The sequence below is a fragment of the Juglans microcarpa x Juglans regia genome, chromosome 6D (assembly GCF_004785595.1).
Source record: "Juglans microcarpa x Juglans regia isolate MS1-56 chromosome 6D, Jm3101_v1.0, whole genome shotgun sequence".
NCBI classification, from domain to species: domain Eukaryota; kingdom Viridiplantae; phylum Streptophyta; class Magnoliopsida; order Fagales; family Juglandaceae; genus Juglans; species Juglans microcarpa x Juglans regia.
Genome location: NC_054604.1, coordinates 26,786,500 through 26,806,618, shown reverse-complemented (window position 1 = coordinate 26,806,618; position 20,119 = coordinate 26,786,500). Strand labels below are relative to the sequence as shown.

Genomic DNA, 20,119 nt, shown 5'->3' with positions numbered 1-20,119 from the left:
TATCGTCTTTTAAAAACGAATTTAAATCCTCGTGCTATTGCAAAACCCATCCAGGGAAAAACTCTACTGATCCAGAGTTCAACCCCAGATGCGGAAGTTTCTGTTCCAAAAATGATTTTCTGGAAGGATATTATTCTTCCTAATGAATGGATTTTAGAAGAGGCTGTTCCCCCTGCCTCTATTCCTCGAAATCCTGTTGATAGTTATCCAAGTAACATTCAACAGTATCTCGACGGAACTGTTAAAATTTCTTTTGATCAGAACCGATCTCCAGGGCTAAGAAGAAATTCTTATGCTGGATCTAGTTCTTCTTTTGAAGGGTCAGAAATTCCAGTAAGAAGAGACCAAAATCTCAAGCAATTTCTGGAAGATTCTGTTAAAACTGCCCAACCTGTTAAACCTGTTTTAAAACTGAAAGGACTCTCTACGTCCTCTCAAGTTACTTCTGCTTTTTACTCGGCAAAGGATGTTGGTTCTTCTAAAGACCAACCTATTCAGCATGAGGCTGACAAGGATGATGAATCCTCTTCATCTCCAACCGCCTCAGAAATGGTAGCTCCTGTTGCCCCCCAGATTCATCACAGTTTAACTGTGTTGAATAAACCATTTGCGTTTGATCTTGTTTATCTTTTTGAAGAATACAAACTTTCAAAAAACAGTGCTAGGCGCAAAGCCTATCATGCAAAGTATTCTGAAAAAGAAAAACAACGTGTTAAACGGAAATGGAAAGAAGAAATGAATAAGCAGCATCAGCATATTCTTTTCTTCGATTTTGTTGAAAATATTTATGTTTCAAACAACACTTTAAACGTTGTTAAAACTGATTTTGTCAAGGAAGAAGGCAAGATGGTAGTTCAGTCAAGCCATCCACCTTTGGAGACTGTTCTCATCACCCACAAGGGAGTGGAGATTTCTGCTTCACCTTTCAAAATCTCGGAAACTGTTTCCAGAGATCCTGAGAAGGACAAGATTCTCAAAGAAACTAAAAAAGTTATTTCTCAAAATAACTTTGTGAATCTTGCTCTTCATACGATCGGACAACAGTTGGATCGGATTGAAGAAAAGGTTGAAAAACCTGATCCTATTCCTTTGGTTTCAAATACAGATCAACCAAAGAAAATAATTGAAAAACCTTTGATTATCTTACCTGAAAGTCGAACCAAAATTGATTTCAAAATCCCGACTTTAGATAAGATTGATCAAATGCTCAAAGATCTGAAGAAAGAACTTCCTTCTACTAGTGCTTTGTCTAACAAAGAAATAGAAGAAGAAGTTTTAATGGAATCCACAGACGAGTCTTCTGACGAACACTCCTCTGAAGAAAAGGATCTTGATTTACTTGAAAACAATTTTCAAGATTCTAATTTAAAACCTGAAATTGCCAGATTTTCTTCAAAAGGACCTCAACCAATGAGTCTGACGAAGAACTGGTATTCCAGGCCTACTCCCCCTGATTTACAGTTTGAAGAAAAAGTTTTTCAAAGCCAATCTTCTTACTCTGCTGACAAAGTTTACGAGTGGAATATTGATGGTTTCTCTGAACAAGAGATCATGAATACCATGAGTAAAATGTCATTGATTTCAAATGCTTATGTCAACAACAATATTAGACAGCCTGATATTGTTAAGATTTTAACACAAGGTTTTTCCGGTGTTTTAAGAAACTGGTGGGATAAACACCTAACCAGAGATGCTAAGGAATCCATTCAGAACGCTGTCAAGTGTAATGATGAAGGATTTCCTATTTTTGATGAATCCATTGGCTCTGCTCAGCCTGATGGAGTTAATACTTTGATTTATACAATTTTAAAGCATTTCATTGGTACTCCGTCTGATATAACCAGTCGTATCAGCGACCAGTTAAACAATCTTAGATGTCATCAGATGTCTGATTACAGATGGTACCAAGATGTTTTTATTTCAAAGGTAATGCTTCGTGACGACAGTCAAAAGCCTTACTGGAAGGAGAAATATATTGATGGTTTACCTCGCTTATTTGCTTATAAAGTGAAGGATGAACTTACTGTTGCTGGGTCTCTGAATTACGACGCATACACTTATGGTGATATATGCGCAGTAATAAAGAAACTTGGTATTAGTATGTGTAATGATCAAAGAATGCTCCGAGAGCAGATGAGAAATAGCAAGAAAGCCAAATACGAAATGGGAACATTTTGTGAACAATTTGGACTTCCTGCTATAGCTCCCTCTAAAAGGAGACAAAAGTTTTCTAAACCTCACAGGGACATCAGGAGAAAACCCCGTGATGAATTTTACAAGAAAACTTATAAAAAACCATTTTCTAAGCCATTTTCTAAGAAAAAGAATTCCAAAGAATCTTCTGAAGGAAAATGTTATATCTGTGGCAAGAAAGGGCATTTTGCTAGTAAATGTCCCCAGAAAGCCAAAACAGATAAAAAACTTAAGAAAAAGCTTAACCAGTTAAATATTGGTAACAATGATAAAGAAGAACTATTTCGACTCCTAGAAATAGTCTCATCTTCATCATCTGATACCCTTGAGTTCAGCTCTAGTGATTCAGAATATCACTCAGAATCTGAAACTCCTGCTATTTCTGGTCCTAAGCTAGGTTGCAATTGTAATGACACTTGTTGCCAGATGAAAGGAAAGACAATCCATGTCTTATCCAAATCTGAAGAACAAGAAAATCTATTGCTAACCCTGATTTCTCAAATTACAAATCCTGAGCTAAAAGAAGAATATCTTCTTAAGCTAAAGAGACTTCTGGGTCGTCAAGAGCCAGAACCTTCAAAACCCAGGATTAGTTTTCAAGAAACCTTGGAGAGATTTCAAAAGAAAAAACCCAAGGATATTTCTACAAATGATTTGCAACACGAAATAAATCTTGTTAAAAAAGAAATCGTTGAACTCAGATCTGAGGTTAACAACCTTAAGTCTGAAAATGAGATTTTAAAACAAGAATTTTTAGTGTTCAAAATTGATAAACAACTTGATCAGGACATCCCTTCTGATAATGAGCAAACGAACAACTCTGGTTCTAGCCAACACGAGTTAGCTGCTGATAACCAGATCTGTTTAATCCATCATACCATTCCTCCGAAATGGTTTTCAAGGGTTACTATTGTAGTTGCCCATGATTTTCAATTTTCTGTTGTTGCTATGATTGATTCCGGATCAGACCTGAATTGTATTCAGGAAGGACTCATTCCTAGTAAATATTTTGAAAAATCTTCTGAGCGATTGTTTTCTGCAAATGGTTCTAAAATGCAAATTACTTTTGAACTTAACAACGCTCATGTTTGCCAAAATAATGTTTGTTTTAAAATCCCTTCTGTTTTAGTCAGAAACATGTCTGACAAAGTGATTTTAGGCATTCCTTTTATTTCGGCTTTATATCCCTTCTTGACTGAAAAGGATGGTATCACTACCGACCCTTTTGGTCAAAAAGTTAAATTCAAATTTGCATCTCGTCAAGAGATTGATCAAGATAAAGGTTTGAAATCTTTACTTTTTGCAAAACAAAAACATCTGAATTTCCTCAAACAGGAAATAAGATACAAAAAGATTTCTGATCATTTATCTTCCCCAATTTTAATTTCAAAAATTGATGATTTTAACAAGCGTCTTGTTTTTGATGTTTGTTCTGATTTACCAAATGCTTTTTGGCATAGGAAGAAACACATCGTTTCTCTTCCCTATATCAAAAACTTTGATGAACGCACAATCCCCACTAAAGCCAGACCGATTCAAATGAATAGTCAGACTTTAGAGTTTTGTAAACTGGAGATTAGCGACCTGATGAAAAAAGGCATAATTAGAGAGAGTAAGTCCCCCTGGTCTTGCCCAGCCTTTTATGTCAAGAAAAAAGCTGAACTAGAGAGAGGTGTCCCTCGTCTAGTCATTTCTCCTGATGTCCCTGTGAGGTTTAGAAAACTTTTGTCTCCTTTTAGAGGGAGCTATAGCAGGAAGTCCAAATTGTTCACAAAATGTTCCCATTTCGTATTTGGCTTTCTTGCTATTTCTCATCTGCTCTCGGAGCATTCTTTGATCATTACACATACTAATACCAAGTTTCTTTATTACTGCGCATATATCACCATAAGTGTATGCGTCGTAATTCAGAGACCCAGCAACAGTAAGTTCATCCTTCACTTTATAAGCAAATAAGCGAGGTAAACCATCAATATATTTCTCCTTCCAGTAAGGCTTTTGACTGTCGTCACGAAGCATTACCTTTGAAATAAAAACATCTTGGTACTATCTGTAATCAGACATCTGATGACATCTAAGATTGTTTAACTGGTCGCTGATACGACTGGTTATATCAGACGGAGTACCAATGAAATGCTTTAAAATTGTATAAATCAAAGTATTAACTCCATCAGGCTGAGCAGAGCCAATGGATTCATCAAAAATAGGAAATCCTTCATCATTACACTTGACAGCGTTCTGAATGGATTCCTTAGCATCTCTGGTTAGGTGTTTATCCCACCAGTTTCTTAAAACACCGGAAAAACCTTGTGTTAAAATCTTAACAATATCAGGCTGTCTAATATTGTTGTTGACATAAGCATTTGAAATCAATGACATTTTACTCATGGTATTCATGATCTCTTGTTCAGAGAAACCATCAATATTCCACTCGTAAACTTTGTCAGCAGAGTAAGAAGATTGGCTTTGAAAAACTTTTTCTTCAAACTGTAAATCAGGGGAGTAGGCCTGGAATACCAGTTCTTCGTCAGACTCATTGGTTGAGGTCCTTTTGAAGAAAATCTGGCAATTTCAGGTTTTAAATTAGAATCTTGAAAATTGTTTTCAAGTAAATCAAGATCCTTTTCTTCAGAGGAGTGTTCGTCAGAAGACTCGTCTGTGGATTCCATTAAAACTTCTTCTTCTATTTCTTTGTTAGACAAAGCACTAGTAGAAGGAAGTTCTTTCTTCAGATCTTTGAGCATTTGATCAATCTTATCTAAAGTCGGGATTTTGAAATCAATTTTGGTTCGACTTTCAGGTAAGATAATCAAAGGTTTTTCAATTATTTTCTTTGGTTGATCTGTATTTGAAACCAAAGGAATAGGATCAGGTTTTTCAACCTTTTCTTCAATCCGATCCAACTGTTGTCCGATCGTATGAAGAGCAAGATTCACAAAGTTATTTTGAGAAATAACTTTTTTAGTTTCTTTGAGAATCTTGTCCTTCTCAGGATCTCTGGAAACAGTTTCCGAGATTTTGAAAGGTGAAGCAGAAATCAAGACAGCGAGAAGAAGGAAAGGGCGGAGCCTGACCGAAGAAGAAGAGAAGGAAGGGGAGGAAGATCAGCAGAAGATCAGAGAAAGAGAAGAAGGATGGAAGATATATTGCACAATAATTAAATTATGCAAGCACAAAATAAATAGGCGGTTAGACCGTCCATATGCATGTATGCAGATGCAAAATCAATTGTAATAAACATATAAGCTTTATTAAAATAAACAAGCTTAAAGTAATTACAAGGCAGCAGTTGGTAGTGCAGATTTGCACTTACAAGTATTGGGTAGATAGGGAGAGTCTAGAACAAGGTTGAGAGGATTAAGGGTTTCTCTCGAGTGAGTTCTAAAATGAGCTCTGACTATCTCAGCAATGAGGTTCTCCTTTTATAACACAAGGAGTTCCTGTTTACAATCATTAAAGTAAAACCCGTGAATGCACAGTGGGAACTGTTTAGGCACGGGGCACAGGGGTGTCATCATTCTGTCCTCCAGCTGTCTTTGTAGGCGGCTGCTTTGGGCATAAGACGACAAATTAGGATTCGGTCCACTCTGTGACGTCCAGCTGTCTCTAGGGGCGGCTGATTATGGCGCAGAGTGTCAATTATCTTCAAAGAGGACTCGGGAAAAAAGATTTATTGAAATTGCTGGAACAACAACTGTCGAAGTCTACAAGAGATAATTCTGAAGAAAACTCAGAAGCATCATCAGAGGCTTCATACAGTAATATATTTGGTCATGATTCGGAAGGCATTCCAAAGCTAGAAGATGATTGACTACTACTTGAGTTCAAAGAAGACCACTCTCGGCCCTCGGGTTTGTACCACTAACTGCCCTCAACGCCTACCTCGGCTTAACACGGGACTTACCTGGGTACCTGACCTACTTGTCGAAAGATGATCCTGAACCAACCGAAGTAGAAACTTCGTTTCAGGGTTGTCACAAAAACAAAATAAGTTCAATCTGACCATCCCCAGATATTATTTGTTTCTGCTCTGTTCTGCACTACTCGGGACTAGTTTGATCGTGCCCTCGACGACTTCTGGTGTTTTGAATAATTCGAAGCAATGACTCTTAAAAGAAGGAAGTGATGAATCTCGGCTGCCAACAATTTTGATCACCAAAACCTATTTCCATCTTAATTTTTCTGCTGCTCTTAATTTGATGTTTTTGTAATCTTTTATCCAAATTAAAGATAAGCTTTCACAAGGATGCAAACAGGTGAGATGCCTTTGCTCGAGTGCCACGCAACGCTTCTTTCATTATAAATTCTAAATTAATCCCCCGTCCGTCCTGAACTTATATTTAACACTATTGATCAGGAAAAAATGTCCAAGTCAGCTACTCGGAAAACGCATTTCCTTGTAAATAAACACGCATTAGAAAAGATCAATCATCAAAAGAAGCAACACCAGTTTAACAAACATTCTTTCCAACACACAGCATATCTATCGAAGGACCAATATTTCAAACAAAAACACAGCTTCATAGGTTTTCTTTATATTTTAAATATAATAAAAGACAGTCTCGACCACAACAAACAAACAGCACATTATGCATATATATATATATATATATATATATATATATAATGGAATAATCCATCAGAGAGCAACTTTTCTCGTATATGTTGGAGGCTGAAACTGATCTTTAGCAGGCTTCAGAAACATATCACCTGATCCAGAAAACCATTGGACTCCAGCCTTCATGGGAGGTGGTCGTGGCTTCCCCACATACTGCCTTTGTGGACCAAGACTCATGTTTGCCAACTTCTCAGTTGAATCCAAGACTTCCCGTGCAGTCATCATCTTGTTCATGGAGTCTTATCAACAAACAGTGTGTACTCTAAGTTAGTTGTAAAAATCATATTCGATATAACATGTTCCGTTAAAAAATACATTTAAAACAAGCAACAGAAACAAAGCACCATATCTCATCCCCTCCTTTACAACAAATTTAGAGCAGTAATCTGCTTTGCAGTATCTAATAAGTTAGGACTATATTTACTCAACATAAAAAAAACAACAATAATAAAATCGGAGCTATATTTTCTTGTCAGATAAAGATAACCCAAAACATGGTCTAGTACTTCTAACTTCAAATTATATATAAATTATTAACAGGCGGAAGATGGAAGAAAGAAACAAAGAATGTATTTTAACAAAGGAAAATAAGAGACGAGAAACTTACTTGGAATATTCCTTCCTGGCGGCCGATATCTTGGCTGTTCTATAGAGCTCTTCAGATATTTATCATCTTTACTTCCATCCTTCACCCCAAAAAACAAAAGCAAAGAAAAGAAACAGGGTGTAACTAGCCATTCTTTTTACCAAAAAAAAAAAGATGCAAAATCTGAAATGCATAGTCATGTTTATCCTTCATGAACCTCAAGAAATTTATTTGAAACATGAAAAAATATTTGAAGGGGCCGGGGGAAGCACAATTGTCTTTGGCAGTACCCACAAATCTTAATCATCACAGTACAATTTAACTTCCAAGAAAAATGGTTTAGAAAAAATTGCATGCAATCAAATTTCATGTGAATTTTTTTTTTGTAAGTAAATTTCACGTGAAACATAAAAGTTCAAAAATTCATCAAAAAGACATTTAAGCAAAAATAATGTTCCAGTAAAAAAAAAACTAATGTTCCCAGTAAAAAAAAACTAACATATTTTGCAAACACACAATCTACAATGTTAAACAAAAGACTTCAAGCACCTACCTGATTAACCAAATCCAGCTTGCGCTGCACACCTGTAACACCATTTAGGATAGCATGAGAATATGGCACTTTATTTGGCACCTTGCTTTGCACACCATATGTTATTTAAAAAAAAAAAAAACTCATAATTCAACACGTAATGAAAACTTATTTGTTCTCCTCAAACTATATCCAAACAAATTTAAAAAATGACAGATAAAAATAAAACATAAAATTTGCATTATACAAATCACATATGATCACTAGGGGTGTGCAAAATTCCGAAAATTCCGACTCCGTCCGACTTCCGCTCCGTTGTATTGAACATTGGCTCGATCGACATGTCGAGCGGAAGTCGAACGAACCTCTCTGAAAGAGTTCCGCTCGAGCGCCACGTCGAGCTCCGATCTTATGTCGGAGCTCCGATAGGAGGTCGGAGCTCCGACCTCCGATCGGAGTCGGACTCCGACTCCAATTCGGAGTCGGAGCTCCAATTTGGCTCCGACTCTTGTCGGAGTAGGAGGTCGGAAACGAGCACTCCGACTCCGTCGGAGTCGGAGCCCAGCCCTAATGATCACTGTATAAACAGTGGTTCTTGGGAGCATGGCAAGTTAGGCTCACTTGACACATACAGGTATACACCAAAAGCCTTCCGACATTGATTGATTGACAAACAAGACAATTTTTGTGATGACCCAAGGGAAGCCCATGCCTCATCTGGGCTTATACTCCAAAAGAATTAGTCAAGGTTATAACTGAAGCCTCTGTGAATCATTACAATCCGCAAGAACTTCTACCTCCCAAGGATCCCGACCACCACCCTTTTGTACCATGTTCAAAGCATTACAATTTCAATCCTTAACACGGTGCTCTAAAAAGACTAAACAGTAATGCATTTGAGTCCTCAGAAGCTATCTTGCTATAATATTTGCATCAGATTAAAAGCTATACAAGCACACCATGTCATTAAGTATTGAAGCAAAAGAAGACTCAAAGTCTTATATGTAGCTCATTATGATTATGGTTAGAAACAGTGTCTTCGAAAAAATCTCTGAACATTTTTTCAATCTAAATCCACACACTTATTCACCAAAATAATTTCAACAATATTTTTTTTTATCAAAACATCTAACCTCAATTTCTATAAAAAATAAAACCAAAACTTGAAAAAGAAAACTCACAAACTTTTCCTGTCCCCTTTTCCAATCCCAATAAAAACATATCTGCAGAACTTTCTCAATCCAAAAATATTTTCAGTGGGTCACATCACTTTCACAAAACCTAAAAAAAAAAAAAAAAACACCATCTCTAAAAGTTTCCCAAAAAACTTTTTTGAAAAGTAAAAAACCTTCAGAAAGAACTCAACAAATTCTTACATCCAAACATACATATGTTCAAAGTCAGACTCTGGCAAAGACATACGAATTCCTTGCAAATTAATGTCAAGTCTTCACGTAGCATTTCACGAATTGTCTAGTCATGCATTCATAAATAAAATTTACCCTAACCCACTAGGGCACCATTCTGATATGTACAACTTATGTCTTTTTTTCTGCATGTCGCTTGTAGAAGTTTTATTCTTTAGTTAAATGAAAATTTTTGTTAAGTTAAAAGCAGACTATTTTTTCTCATAACCTCATCTTATGAAACACAACTATCCCCTGAACATCATACGACAGATCAGGCAACAAAGTCAAAGAAAGATGATTTAAATGCAAAACTATGTAAGTAACCACCTGTGCTTAAAGAAGCATTTAACTTTGGAAAAGGATAATTGCTGGTCAGCTTTGAGCTAGGTACAGGCCCAGATCGTCTCCTAGCAGATTGTTGCTCAAATGCTCCCCTTGTTCCAACTGCAACAAGGAAACCGAATAAGGATCCTGCATATTATAGGTAAAGCAATCCAAAAACCATCAAACATTGAACTAATGGCAGTCCAAGTAGTAGACAAACCCGAAGGAGGTGTTCTAACAACAGCTTCCCTAGATCGAAGGTATGGTGGAACATAAAAGCAACTCTGCCATATCAAAAGGAGTTAGGCGTTAGAATTCATGGAATAACAACATTACTTAACATATCACACTCAAATTCAAAGTAAATATCACCAGACAGATTCACAAAGATGAGCCAATACCTGGAAGAAAGGATGCTGAAGGGCCTCAGCAGCTGTTGGCCTCTTGAAGGGATCCCAGGAACAAAGTGACTAATGTTTATTAAGAGAAAGAAAAAGTGAGACAAAAGAAAAAAGAAGGTTTAAGTATAGATTGCAACCTCTGTAGAACTATAATAACAGAAGCAGAATACAATTTCTTAAATTCCCTATTTTTAACAATAAAAAATACAATCATCTTAAAATAGTGGCCAAGAAAGAAAGAAATACACAGTATTGGCTGAAAAGAAAGAAAGCAGGGAGTTAAAAAATCTTTCTTGGGCAATCAACTACGATACTAAGGGAGCTAGCTCAAGTCGAGGGAGGCTAAAGGGAGGGCTTCGTGAAGATGTTCCCGTAGTGGGATGTAGGGGATGGGGTCGGGGAGGTGTATCGATAGTTTTCCAATTCGGGCTTGGTGTATTTTGGGTAGGTTTTCATGGGCTTTTGGGTCATTAGGGGCTTTCTTGTATGGGCTAGGTGTTTTTCTTGTATACGTCCAGTGTACTTGGTTACACCTATTGATATATATATATAATATTATTACTTATCAAAAAAAAAAAAATTGCTTTTTACATGGCGGCACCTACTGTAATAAGGCTGATAGCATCATTGCTTGCAGATGGGATCAATACAGAGAGATGGACAGCAGCAAACTGCAATGTCAGAATTACAAATGTCAGTAAAAAAGTTCACTTTTTGAAGTATCACCAATTAGCTGTTAGCATGGTAAGCAAAGAATGGACTGCATAGATTACAAACTCAAAAACCATGCACTTTGTGGAATAATTAACATCAGATGAAACTGCTCATATTGAAAGGGAATAATGGAATGACTTTTTGTCACCTAGTTAAGACATGAAAAGATCAAGCATTTTTCACACATTTTTACAATCCATGAAGTAATAAAGGCAGAGTGACAAAAACCATTATCCTCAAGAGTAGGTAAAGCTTCTCTCCATTTACTTCTTCCATTCAAACCATAATTTTTTTTTTCTTTTAAAAGGCTAGCAAGACCAAGCCCAAAGCCCTCAAATTTTTTTTGTTGATCAGTAAACAAGGACTTTATTGATACAAATAGGTATAGCCCAAGTATACAGGAAAAGCACTCAAAATATATCACAGTTGATAAATGCAAAATCTTTTCAGAGTTTAAAGCATGCCCACAGAAAATTTTCAAGAGTCAAGTACCTCCTACAGCGCATGCAAATAAAATATATGCAACTAAACAAAAAAACAAAACTTGCCTGGGGGAACTGGTAGTTGATGTCTCTTGCCAGATGAAGTCCATCAGCCCATGTATCCTTGGTTGGACTGCCTATAACACTGCATATTTTGTATATCTCATCGGCTTCACTGCAAGAATACAGATAAGCACCAATTATGGACCATCCAATTAGCAGATCCCCACCTAAATAAGTATCAAATTTAAAACCAGATCCTCAAAGTAACATAGTTTTAACAAATTTCCAACGGATGAGAAAAAGGAGAGGATAAAATAGGCATATAGAAAAGAGAACAACGAAGAAAAGGGAGAAAAACTGCATATGAAATTCTCATATGCTGCCAAGCAAGTCTCTCCTCATGCAATAAGCAAAAGATGAAAAAGGTACTCAATATTCAGAAAAGAAATACATGTACCTAATACCCGGGAAAAGAGGACGGAGAGTGAACAACTCAGCCATTATAGCACCCATTGCCCACATATCTAGATGTCAGAGAGATACAACAATTCATAAGTACCATATTAATAGAACTGCAGGCAACCATAAAAGTTAACAAGTTCTTCCAACCAAACACTTACCAACTTTAGAACTATACAGGTATGACTGAAGCAGTACTTCAGGGGCTCGATACCTGGCAATGGTCACATGTTAGAAGCCTATAACAAAGTACAAATTCAACTCCAATAATACATGCAGAGGTTCACAAATAAGAGAGAAGAGTGACAAGAAAAAAAGGAAAACACGTACCAGCGCGTCGAGACATACTCAGTATATGGTGGTTGCGAGTTAATTTCACGAGCAAGACCAAAATCAGCAATCTTGATTTTGTCCTTTGTAACCAACAAATTCTCTGTAAAGTGGTTTGCAGGTATTAGTTGTAAACTACAACAAGAAGAAACTAGCAGCATACCCGTTGACATAAATCAGCAGGCTCTCTACAGTTATTGTACAAGACATGATTCTTTTACATAAATCTAACAGTATATCTTTGTCCTCGGAAAATTCATAAAGCACTTTGGTTTCTCTTTAATCAGTAAAGTTCCACCAAGATTGTCAATTACCTGGCTTAAGGTCACGATGAAAATATCCACGCTGATGGATGTAAGCAAGAGCTTGAAAAACTTGAAAACACCAATTTCTGACTTCAGCTTCAGAGAAAAGCTTTTCCCTGCCCTTCATGAGTTGGTATAGGTTGCATTCCTGAAACAAAAATGTTATTTAAAAATAAAAATAATTAATTATAACGCTAGCTTTTATAGCAATCAATTGCCAAGGACAAAAGAAATGCCACCTACCATGTACTCAAACACGAAGTACAATATGTCATTTTCTCTAATGACTTCCTTAAGCTTCACAATATTTGGATGATTCATTTTCCGTAATGACTGTCATAAGAAGAAATCTTTTAAGTTATTTACAATATATAGCAACGCCAGAAATTGAAAATTCAGAAATGGCAGATCATATTACCTTCACTTCTCTCAGATTTACACACTCCTCCCATGAATAATACATTTTCTTCATTTTTTTAATTGCAACCTGTTAAAATCGAAGAATTTGTATTAGAGACAGAAGTGCATTAAAGACAAGAATACTCAAGTTCGTAAAGGTGAATTAAAAATTAAAAAAAAAAAAAAAAACTCCTCTTAAAATGAAGAATGTATTACAAACAGAAGTGACTTTAAATAAATACTCAAAACTGTAGAGGTCAATTCTAGAGGCAATAGAACTTAAATAAAACTTACAACTTCACCAGTCTGCTTATTAATAGCTCTCCAGACACATCCAAATGTTCCATCACCAACTTCCTTGATTAGGTTGAACCTAGAATAGACCAATAAACTATGACAAGAACAAGAATAAACAAACACAATAAAGCAAGCCGCACAATAGAATAACTCACCTCTCCATTTTTTTGGAACAAAAGCAGCTCTTTCTTTATTCGGGAAAACTATAAGAACTCGCAAAAGATAAAATAGTAGTTGTCTTCAGTAGAAAATTTCCATATGACATTAACAATTGCCTTGCTGGTCCAGCCGAATCCAGCATTAATCTTCAGCAATAGCATCCACTAGGGCAAGACCAGAAATCTTTTGATGGATGAGCTGCAGACTTATTTACTAATGAACCCACGGCTTCAAGGCAGTAACACGGGATGGAGAGTAAGATAGGATGAGTACCAGATATCATATTGAAACCAATCAAAGAACTGACAGGAAATGATTGATCTAGCGAACAGAAAGGATCCCCTAGCTCAAGACAGGGTTACCCAAGGGTTCAGAACTTAACAATAGCTAACTCATCTATACTATGTATACTTTTTAGCAGAATCTTCAAATAACTTGGATCTTTTCACACGAAATGGTACCCATTTGGAGCAACAATGAAACAACTAAGAACTAAGCAGTCTGCACAGAGTCAACAGAAATGCTTATCTAAATGTCAACTATGGTAAGCAACCTCCAAAGTGTTATAGGCAGAGTTCAGCCCTGTTTAAATAGAGGAACACAGTTAGAAACAGTAAAATGTCTTAAGAGTATAAATAAATAAATGTAATCACAGAAAGATAACTGACAAAATGCCATACCCCGGAAGATGTTTTCCCAAAACTTTTGACTGGATGTTGTATCAGAAATGCACTAGAAACAAAATTATTTATTAGAAAGTAGATCAAGAACTCGGCCAGGAGAGAGAGAGAGAGAGAGAGAGAGAGAGAGAGAGATCTTACTTATACAATTGCACTAAAGGTCCAACATCTATCTCCGAAAATACTTGCATTACGCCTTCTGAAATGATCATTTACGAGTAGACCACTAAGTGCAATTAACAAAGGAAACCAGAAGAAAATCTCCAACGACAAAAAACCTCCAGTCAAGCACTTCCTGGAATGAGAACACCCTAAACTGGTAGCATTTTGACCAGAAGCACACTTGCTCCATATCTTAGGAAAGATAATAAAGCCCTTTGAACCCGAGCCTGGCAGAACCTGGAAAAAAATTGCAGCATTCAAGCTCAGCGCAAATAATCATCCAGAAAGTATTAACCTAATTAATATCAGCAGGCGAACAGTCTCTCAGAAGATACGGGAGAGCAGGTTCTAAACCTAAACTAGTCACATATTCAGGTGAGAAGTATATTTATTTGTTCAAAGCTACAGTATGTACCGAACAAGTTAATCCACCATCATGCTTTTTAAAGTAAAGATAGTTTATCTGTTGTTCACTCTTACAACTGACCCATCGAAAAATATTCTGAACATGGCACGTGAAAGAAAAAAAAAATACCGGGGATCTAACACAGTGCAATAATAAAGGATTAAAACAAATACTTCAAACACAAATTTAACAGAAAACCACAAGTGAAATTCTTCAAAAGATTAAGCAAGGGCTTAAACATGGACAAGAAAATAAGATTACCACAAGATGACTACAGATACAAACAAAATATTAAGGAAATACAACCAAATGTGGAAAATAAGTCCAAAATACGAAATGCTAAAAAAATGAAGCACATCCCTCAAGGTTCTTAACCCACGAGAGAGAAAAATTGATAAACATCATGCATATCAAATTAGCAATCGCAGCTAATGGTATAACGACAAAAATAAAAATGTACTGACGATTTCTTTATACAAGCAATAAAGATATTCAAACTATCAATCGCGGTAAAAATCTCAATTACCTACTTATAAAAAAAAATCTCGATTACCAGCAAGTTAAAATCAAGTGAATAAACCCTATATCCAGATCCGAAACAAATCCAAAATCCTTGATAAAATTCCGCAAGGAAATCATAACCCTCAGCCGTGAAAACCACGAAATATCTAAATTTGTGAAATTAAAGGTGTAACAACGGAAAGCTATCCGTTTCAGCCACACAAACAAAAGGCCACAAAACCCCAAACTCTCAATTTAATTCGCACAAATTTCTATCGATTAAACCCAATTCGGAACTTACCAACAAAGCAAACAAATAAAACACAATACAAGAATAAGAATTCGGAACAACCCAAAGAAACTATAACCCCAAATCGAACTCCCTATTCCCCCACCCCCCCCCCCCCCCAAATTAAAATCAACCAAATACATCAGATATGATTCGATCCGACCACAACGCACCTGAAAGCCAAGCGGCAGAAGCACCGTCGCCAGGGAGGAGAAGAATTTGAATCCAGAGCTTCCGTGTCTCTCTCTCTCTCTTTACCCCAAAAATCTGATATGCGCCTTCCTTGCTTCCATCCCTCCTGCCCACCAAGATATATATATCACCCTTCCTTATACGGTCAGATTTATTTTTCTCTCTTTCCTCCAACGGTCAGGATGTTCCGCTTGTTGGTCACCCACCTTTCCAAACCTCATTCTGTTTCTTTATTTATTTAATCACAAATTCACAATTGTAATTAAAAAGGGGTAATTCTTGTATTTTAAGTTTGGTCCGGTAAATAAACTCATCTCAATTCATTATTATAATTTTTTAAATTTTAATATAAAATATAATAAATAATTTAATTTTTTTAAATATCAAAATAATAATAATATTAAAAAATAATATTCTAACAATATTTTATCATACTCAACTCAACTCAACTCAATTCAATTCTAAAAGATTAGGTATCATTTAGATTCGAAAATGAGTTAAAATAGATTATGAATAGTAGTGAAATGGGTTGTAAATAGTAGTGAAATTTATGAGTTAAAGTTAATAAATAGTAATAAATAGTAATGAGATAAGTTGAAATGAGTTGAGATGAATTATAAATACAAACCGGATCTAAGTCTTTTAATTAATACTTATTTGAGCAAATAAAAATAATACTGCTATTTTAAAGCATTAATTATTTATATGACATAAATTAATTTTTAAAAAAGTAAAATTTAAATTTTATAAATTAAATTTTATTATTAAAAAATTTTAAAACTGTAAATATTATCTTTTCAATTAAAAATGTATAAAATAAAGCAATGGTGATTTAGATTCGGTCGGTCGGTTGGTGGGTGGTTGGCATCGTATACCTTCCAATCCTTATCGGATTTTAATTAAATTACTTAAACAGATCAGAAAAGAAGGTTAAATTATTAGATTAGGACAGAAATAGTATTGGTGAAAAAAATAAAGAAAGAATTTAAATTGGGTAAGTGCCGACTGCCGACCGCTTGAGGTGTTTGGATTAGCACTCACGCAGGTGGCGGCCCCGGAGTCCAACTGCGGTATTAGGTGTCACGCATGCGGATTGTCCAAATTTCTATTACTTTTTAATTTGGCATTTTTTTTCAGGGAGGCTTTTCTATTAAATAAACAAAAATGTTACTTACGTGACTGAAAATACCAAGAATTCAGATAAAATAAAGCATTATTTTAAATAAATTATGTCTGACTTAGTTTAGAAGTTTGATAAGGGTCAAAGGCATGCAAAGTATGTAGGTGTGTAAAGTATATTAGATAAGATAAATATTTTTTTAATCACAAAGAAATCATATAAAAAAAATCTATAAATTAATGTGACTTAAAATGGTACGTTAGATTGTAAAATTATTTTTATTATAAAATAGATATAACGTATCATATAAGAGAATATCAATTTATGATTATTTTGTAAAAAAATAATTCTATTTAAAAGTTTTTACATCACATATCATCTATGTGACATGATTTGATTTGTAAGTTTAGATTTGATTTGAAAGATAAACTTACAAATCAAATTATGTTATGTGATGGTGTCTAGTATAAAGACTTTCAAATAACACTACTATTTATAAAATATGTTTGGGGTGATAGCAATTCTCACTTGATAATCTACATGTAACACAAAGTCAAAGGTAAGATTATTTTGTGTGCTTAATGTCCTTCTTCGTATTTTTCAAAGAGTTTAACATCATCTATCGTTCATCTAACATCCCACACCTGACGTGGCTTTTTTTTTCCTTACCAATCGAAACCTGCATTTTAGTCTTCCCCCAGCTTCTTCCCGCAAGGTGCAAACAACCCATTACCAGCTCAAAATTTCTACCTCTTCGTCTCTCCCTACTCGCACTACTACATATTGGTGAAGTTTTCTTATTCTTCTCTCCCTGTTGGCGCAAACTTCTTCCTCTTCGTCACAACAACATTATCAGATGAATCACAGTAAGAAGAATCATAGCAAAATGATCAGACCAGCTTGCACTCCCCTTACATTGCGTGTATGTGTGCTTCACATTCTCGATCTTTATTAATGATTTTTCTATAGGCTTAGGAGAACAAAGCAACCGTTCAGTGAGGAGCACCAATTTAGGGGTCTTTAAGGCTCGTTTGTGGAGTAAAATAAGATGAGAATTTTGTGAATGGTAGTAAGATAGTTTGTGAATAGTAGTGAAATAGTTTGAGTTGAGTATTTTATAGATTTTGGAAAATAAGAGAGAAAAAATTAGATAAAAAATGTTAAAAAGTTAAAATATTATTAAAATATAGTTTTCTAATATTATTTTTGTTTGGAGATTTGAAAAAGTTGAATTATTTTTTATTTTTTGTTTGAAAGTTTGATAAAGTTATAATGATTAATTTAAAAAATTTATAATAATTAGTTTGAAAATGTTTGTATTTGAATTATGTTTGGAAATGAAACGGGATGGGATGAGATGTGATGAAAATTTTAGGATGAGATCTATTTTCAAACAAGCCCTAAGTTTTTGTAGACAATTTTGGAAAACAAATACGCCATTGCTTTCTTTTCTTCTTTTTTAAATCAATCTCAAAACAATGGGTTTATGGCTAGTAAGAGCTGTAATTTGTTACTTAAATTTGCTACTGAGTTTAACTCCTAGTATCTTTAGAACAATAAATCTTACTAGAAAGAGAAACCAGAACAACAATTATCCTTCCTCACAAGATGCAGAACTGTGCTTATGTTTGCCCTAAAATCTTCCTTTCCTCACTTCTATCTTTCAAAAAGAAGACTTCCATATTGAACAAGGGATGTGTGCTAGACTTCCCAAATGTCTGTATTTGCCTAAATCACAGAAAATGAAGAGATTTTTTTGCCCTAGAATCATAAACAAAAGAATAGATGAACTAAAGAAGAAAAGAGGAGCACGAATTTTGCCCTAAAATATTTGAGAGAAATGACTAACTCGGTTAGAGAGGAACATAGGGCAGTGCTTGCACTACACGAAAAGAGGAGAAGAGCATGCACGAAGAGGGTAGGAGAGGTGAAGTTCGGGCGAAAGGGCACTAGGTGAGAGAGAAGAGCCCATTTTTTTTTTGTTACTAACTCGGTCTGCCACATAGAGTAGTGTGGGGTGTAAAAATACTAAATTGGATTATGAAAAAGAATATTTCTTTTTAATTGCTTCCTAACATCTTGTCTCATGCAAATATAATTAAGAGCACTTTGTTAAAGAATCGACCCTGACATATCTGTCGTTGAGCTCCTATTTCTCTTTTCATTATTTCTTTTTTTAGAAATCTCAAGTCAAGAGCACAGGAAACAAAGATGTAGAAGTAAAAGTTTGGTTAGGATTAGGTGACTAAGTTAATAAGTTTGAATATGATTAGGTGACTAAAATGATAGATTTTATCCTATCATTAACTTGGTAATTTTGGACGAATATAAATTATATATTGACTTTATCTATAACAATATTAAGTTTATCTATGAGGTATTAGAGGTTGTTTAGATAAGTCATAAGTGTGAAAATCGAGTCCCAAAAAATCTGCAATTATCCAGAAAAAAGGTTGAATTGAAATTTGTTATTGCAGAGAAGATTTATCGCGAGATGTCAGCGACTCAGAATTCCGTTAGTAGACGTTTTTGCGACAGATTCACCCCGTCAGCAGAGTCCTACTGAAACTAAAACTGCTTTCAGATTGTTTATTTAAGGGATCTTACTACTTAGGATTTGTAGATATTCAAATTTAGATATTTTCTATATCACTTTTTAGTGCATATTTTGGTAAGAAAATTTCTTGAAGAATTTTCATATTGTTTATCTCAAAGAATGTGATCATGCTCCATGTTGGAGAATTGATTGATTAAGTTTCAGCCACTGGAGTTCCAAGAGAAAAATCAATGTTTGAAAATCGTCAGACGTTCTTGCTACCACTGCGGTAAAAGACAAATGAGTTATTTTTTTAGTCAAGTAAGAGTGTAAATTGACAAAATATTTATAATTGATTTTCAAATAATAAAATTAACTTTTATGAGTTTGGCTGTCCCGTAGGGTTTTACATTTAAAGAGTTTTTTAAAGGATTTTCCTTTGATACTAATTTTGGTGTTATGTAATTTATTTATTTTACGTTATTGCTTAATTATTAAATTAATTGCATGTTTGACGACTAACCAATTTATTGAATGAATTGGTAGATATTTTCACTGTAACTGGTTTACTCATTTGAGTGTGATATGTTCCCCTGTTGACCATGTCGTTATATGTCCTGCCACACTTTGATGGAGAAACTATGCTTATTGGAAAGTTTGTGTGAGAGATTTCCTCAAATCTTTCGATGAATGTGTACAGTATGCAGTTGAGCGATGATGGACTAAACTCAAGACAACTATTGATACTTAAACAAGAGATAAGATTACCAACTCTAATTAGAATAGCAATGGACTTAATGTTATCTTTATGACTGTATCTACGGAAGAACTTAAAAGAATCTCTATCTGCGAGATTGCTAAAGAAGCATGAGGCATCTTGGAGGTTACACATGAGGAAATAAAAATTGTGAAAACCTCAAAATTACAATTGTTAACATCAAAATTTGAAGATATTAAGATGCTGAAAGATGAAAATTTTAATGATTTTTATGCGAAACTTACGATATTGTGAATTCCATGTT

General features: G+C 35.0%; 1 protein-coding gene across 1 annotated transcript; it reads right to left on the bottom strand.

The window, feature by feature from the left end:
* Positions 1-6,593: 6,593 nt before the first annotated feature.
* Positions 6,594-15,578, bottom strand: LOC121234431 (cyclin-dependent kinase F-4-like). Its single transcript, XM_041130365.1, has 19 exons — positions 15,423-15,578; positions 14,033-14,290; positions 13,892-13,943; positions 13,208-13,793; positions 13,050-13,128; positions 12,775-12,843; positions 12,600-12,689; positions 12,366-12,504; positions 12,052-12,154; positions 11,883-11,935; positions 11,720-11,786; positions 11,326-11,434; positions 10,669-10,734; positions 10,064-10,132; positions 9,883-9,946; positions 9,666-9,782; positions 7,951-7,982; positions 7,419-7,497; positions 6,594-7,050 (listed from the first exon to the last, which is right to left on the bottom strand). Exons 4-19 carry the CDS (start codon positions 13,213-13,215, stop codon positions 6,833-6,835), a joined length of 1,362 nt encoding a protein of 453 aa, XP_040986299.1. The 5' UTR covers positions 13,216-13,793; positions 13,892-13,943; positions 14,033-14,290; positions 15,423-15,578; the 3' UTR covers positions 6,594-6,832.
* Between the last annotated feature and the right edge of the window lie 4,541 nt (positions 15,579-20,119).

Bases quoted from the DNA above. Each gene is read 5' to 3' on its own strand.
- LOC121234431 (XM_041130365.1), bottom strand. The intron at 10,735-11,325 runs GCAAGTTTTGTT...CTGACATTGCAG, and splicing joins TCAACTACCAGTTCCCCCAG to TTTGCTGCTGTCCATCTCTC. The intron at 7,983-9,665 runs GTGGTTACTTAC...ATGGTGTTACAG, and splicing joins AAATGCTTCTTTAAGCACAG to GTGTGCAGCGCAAGCTGGAT.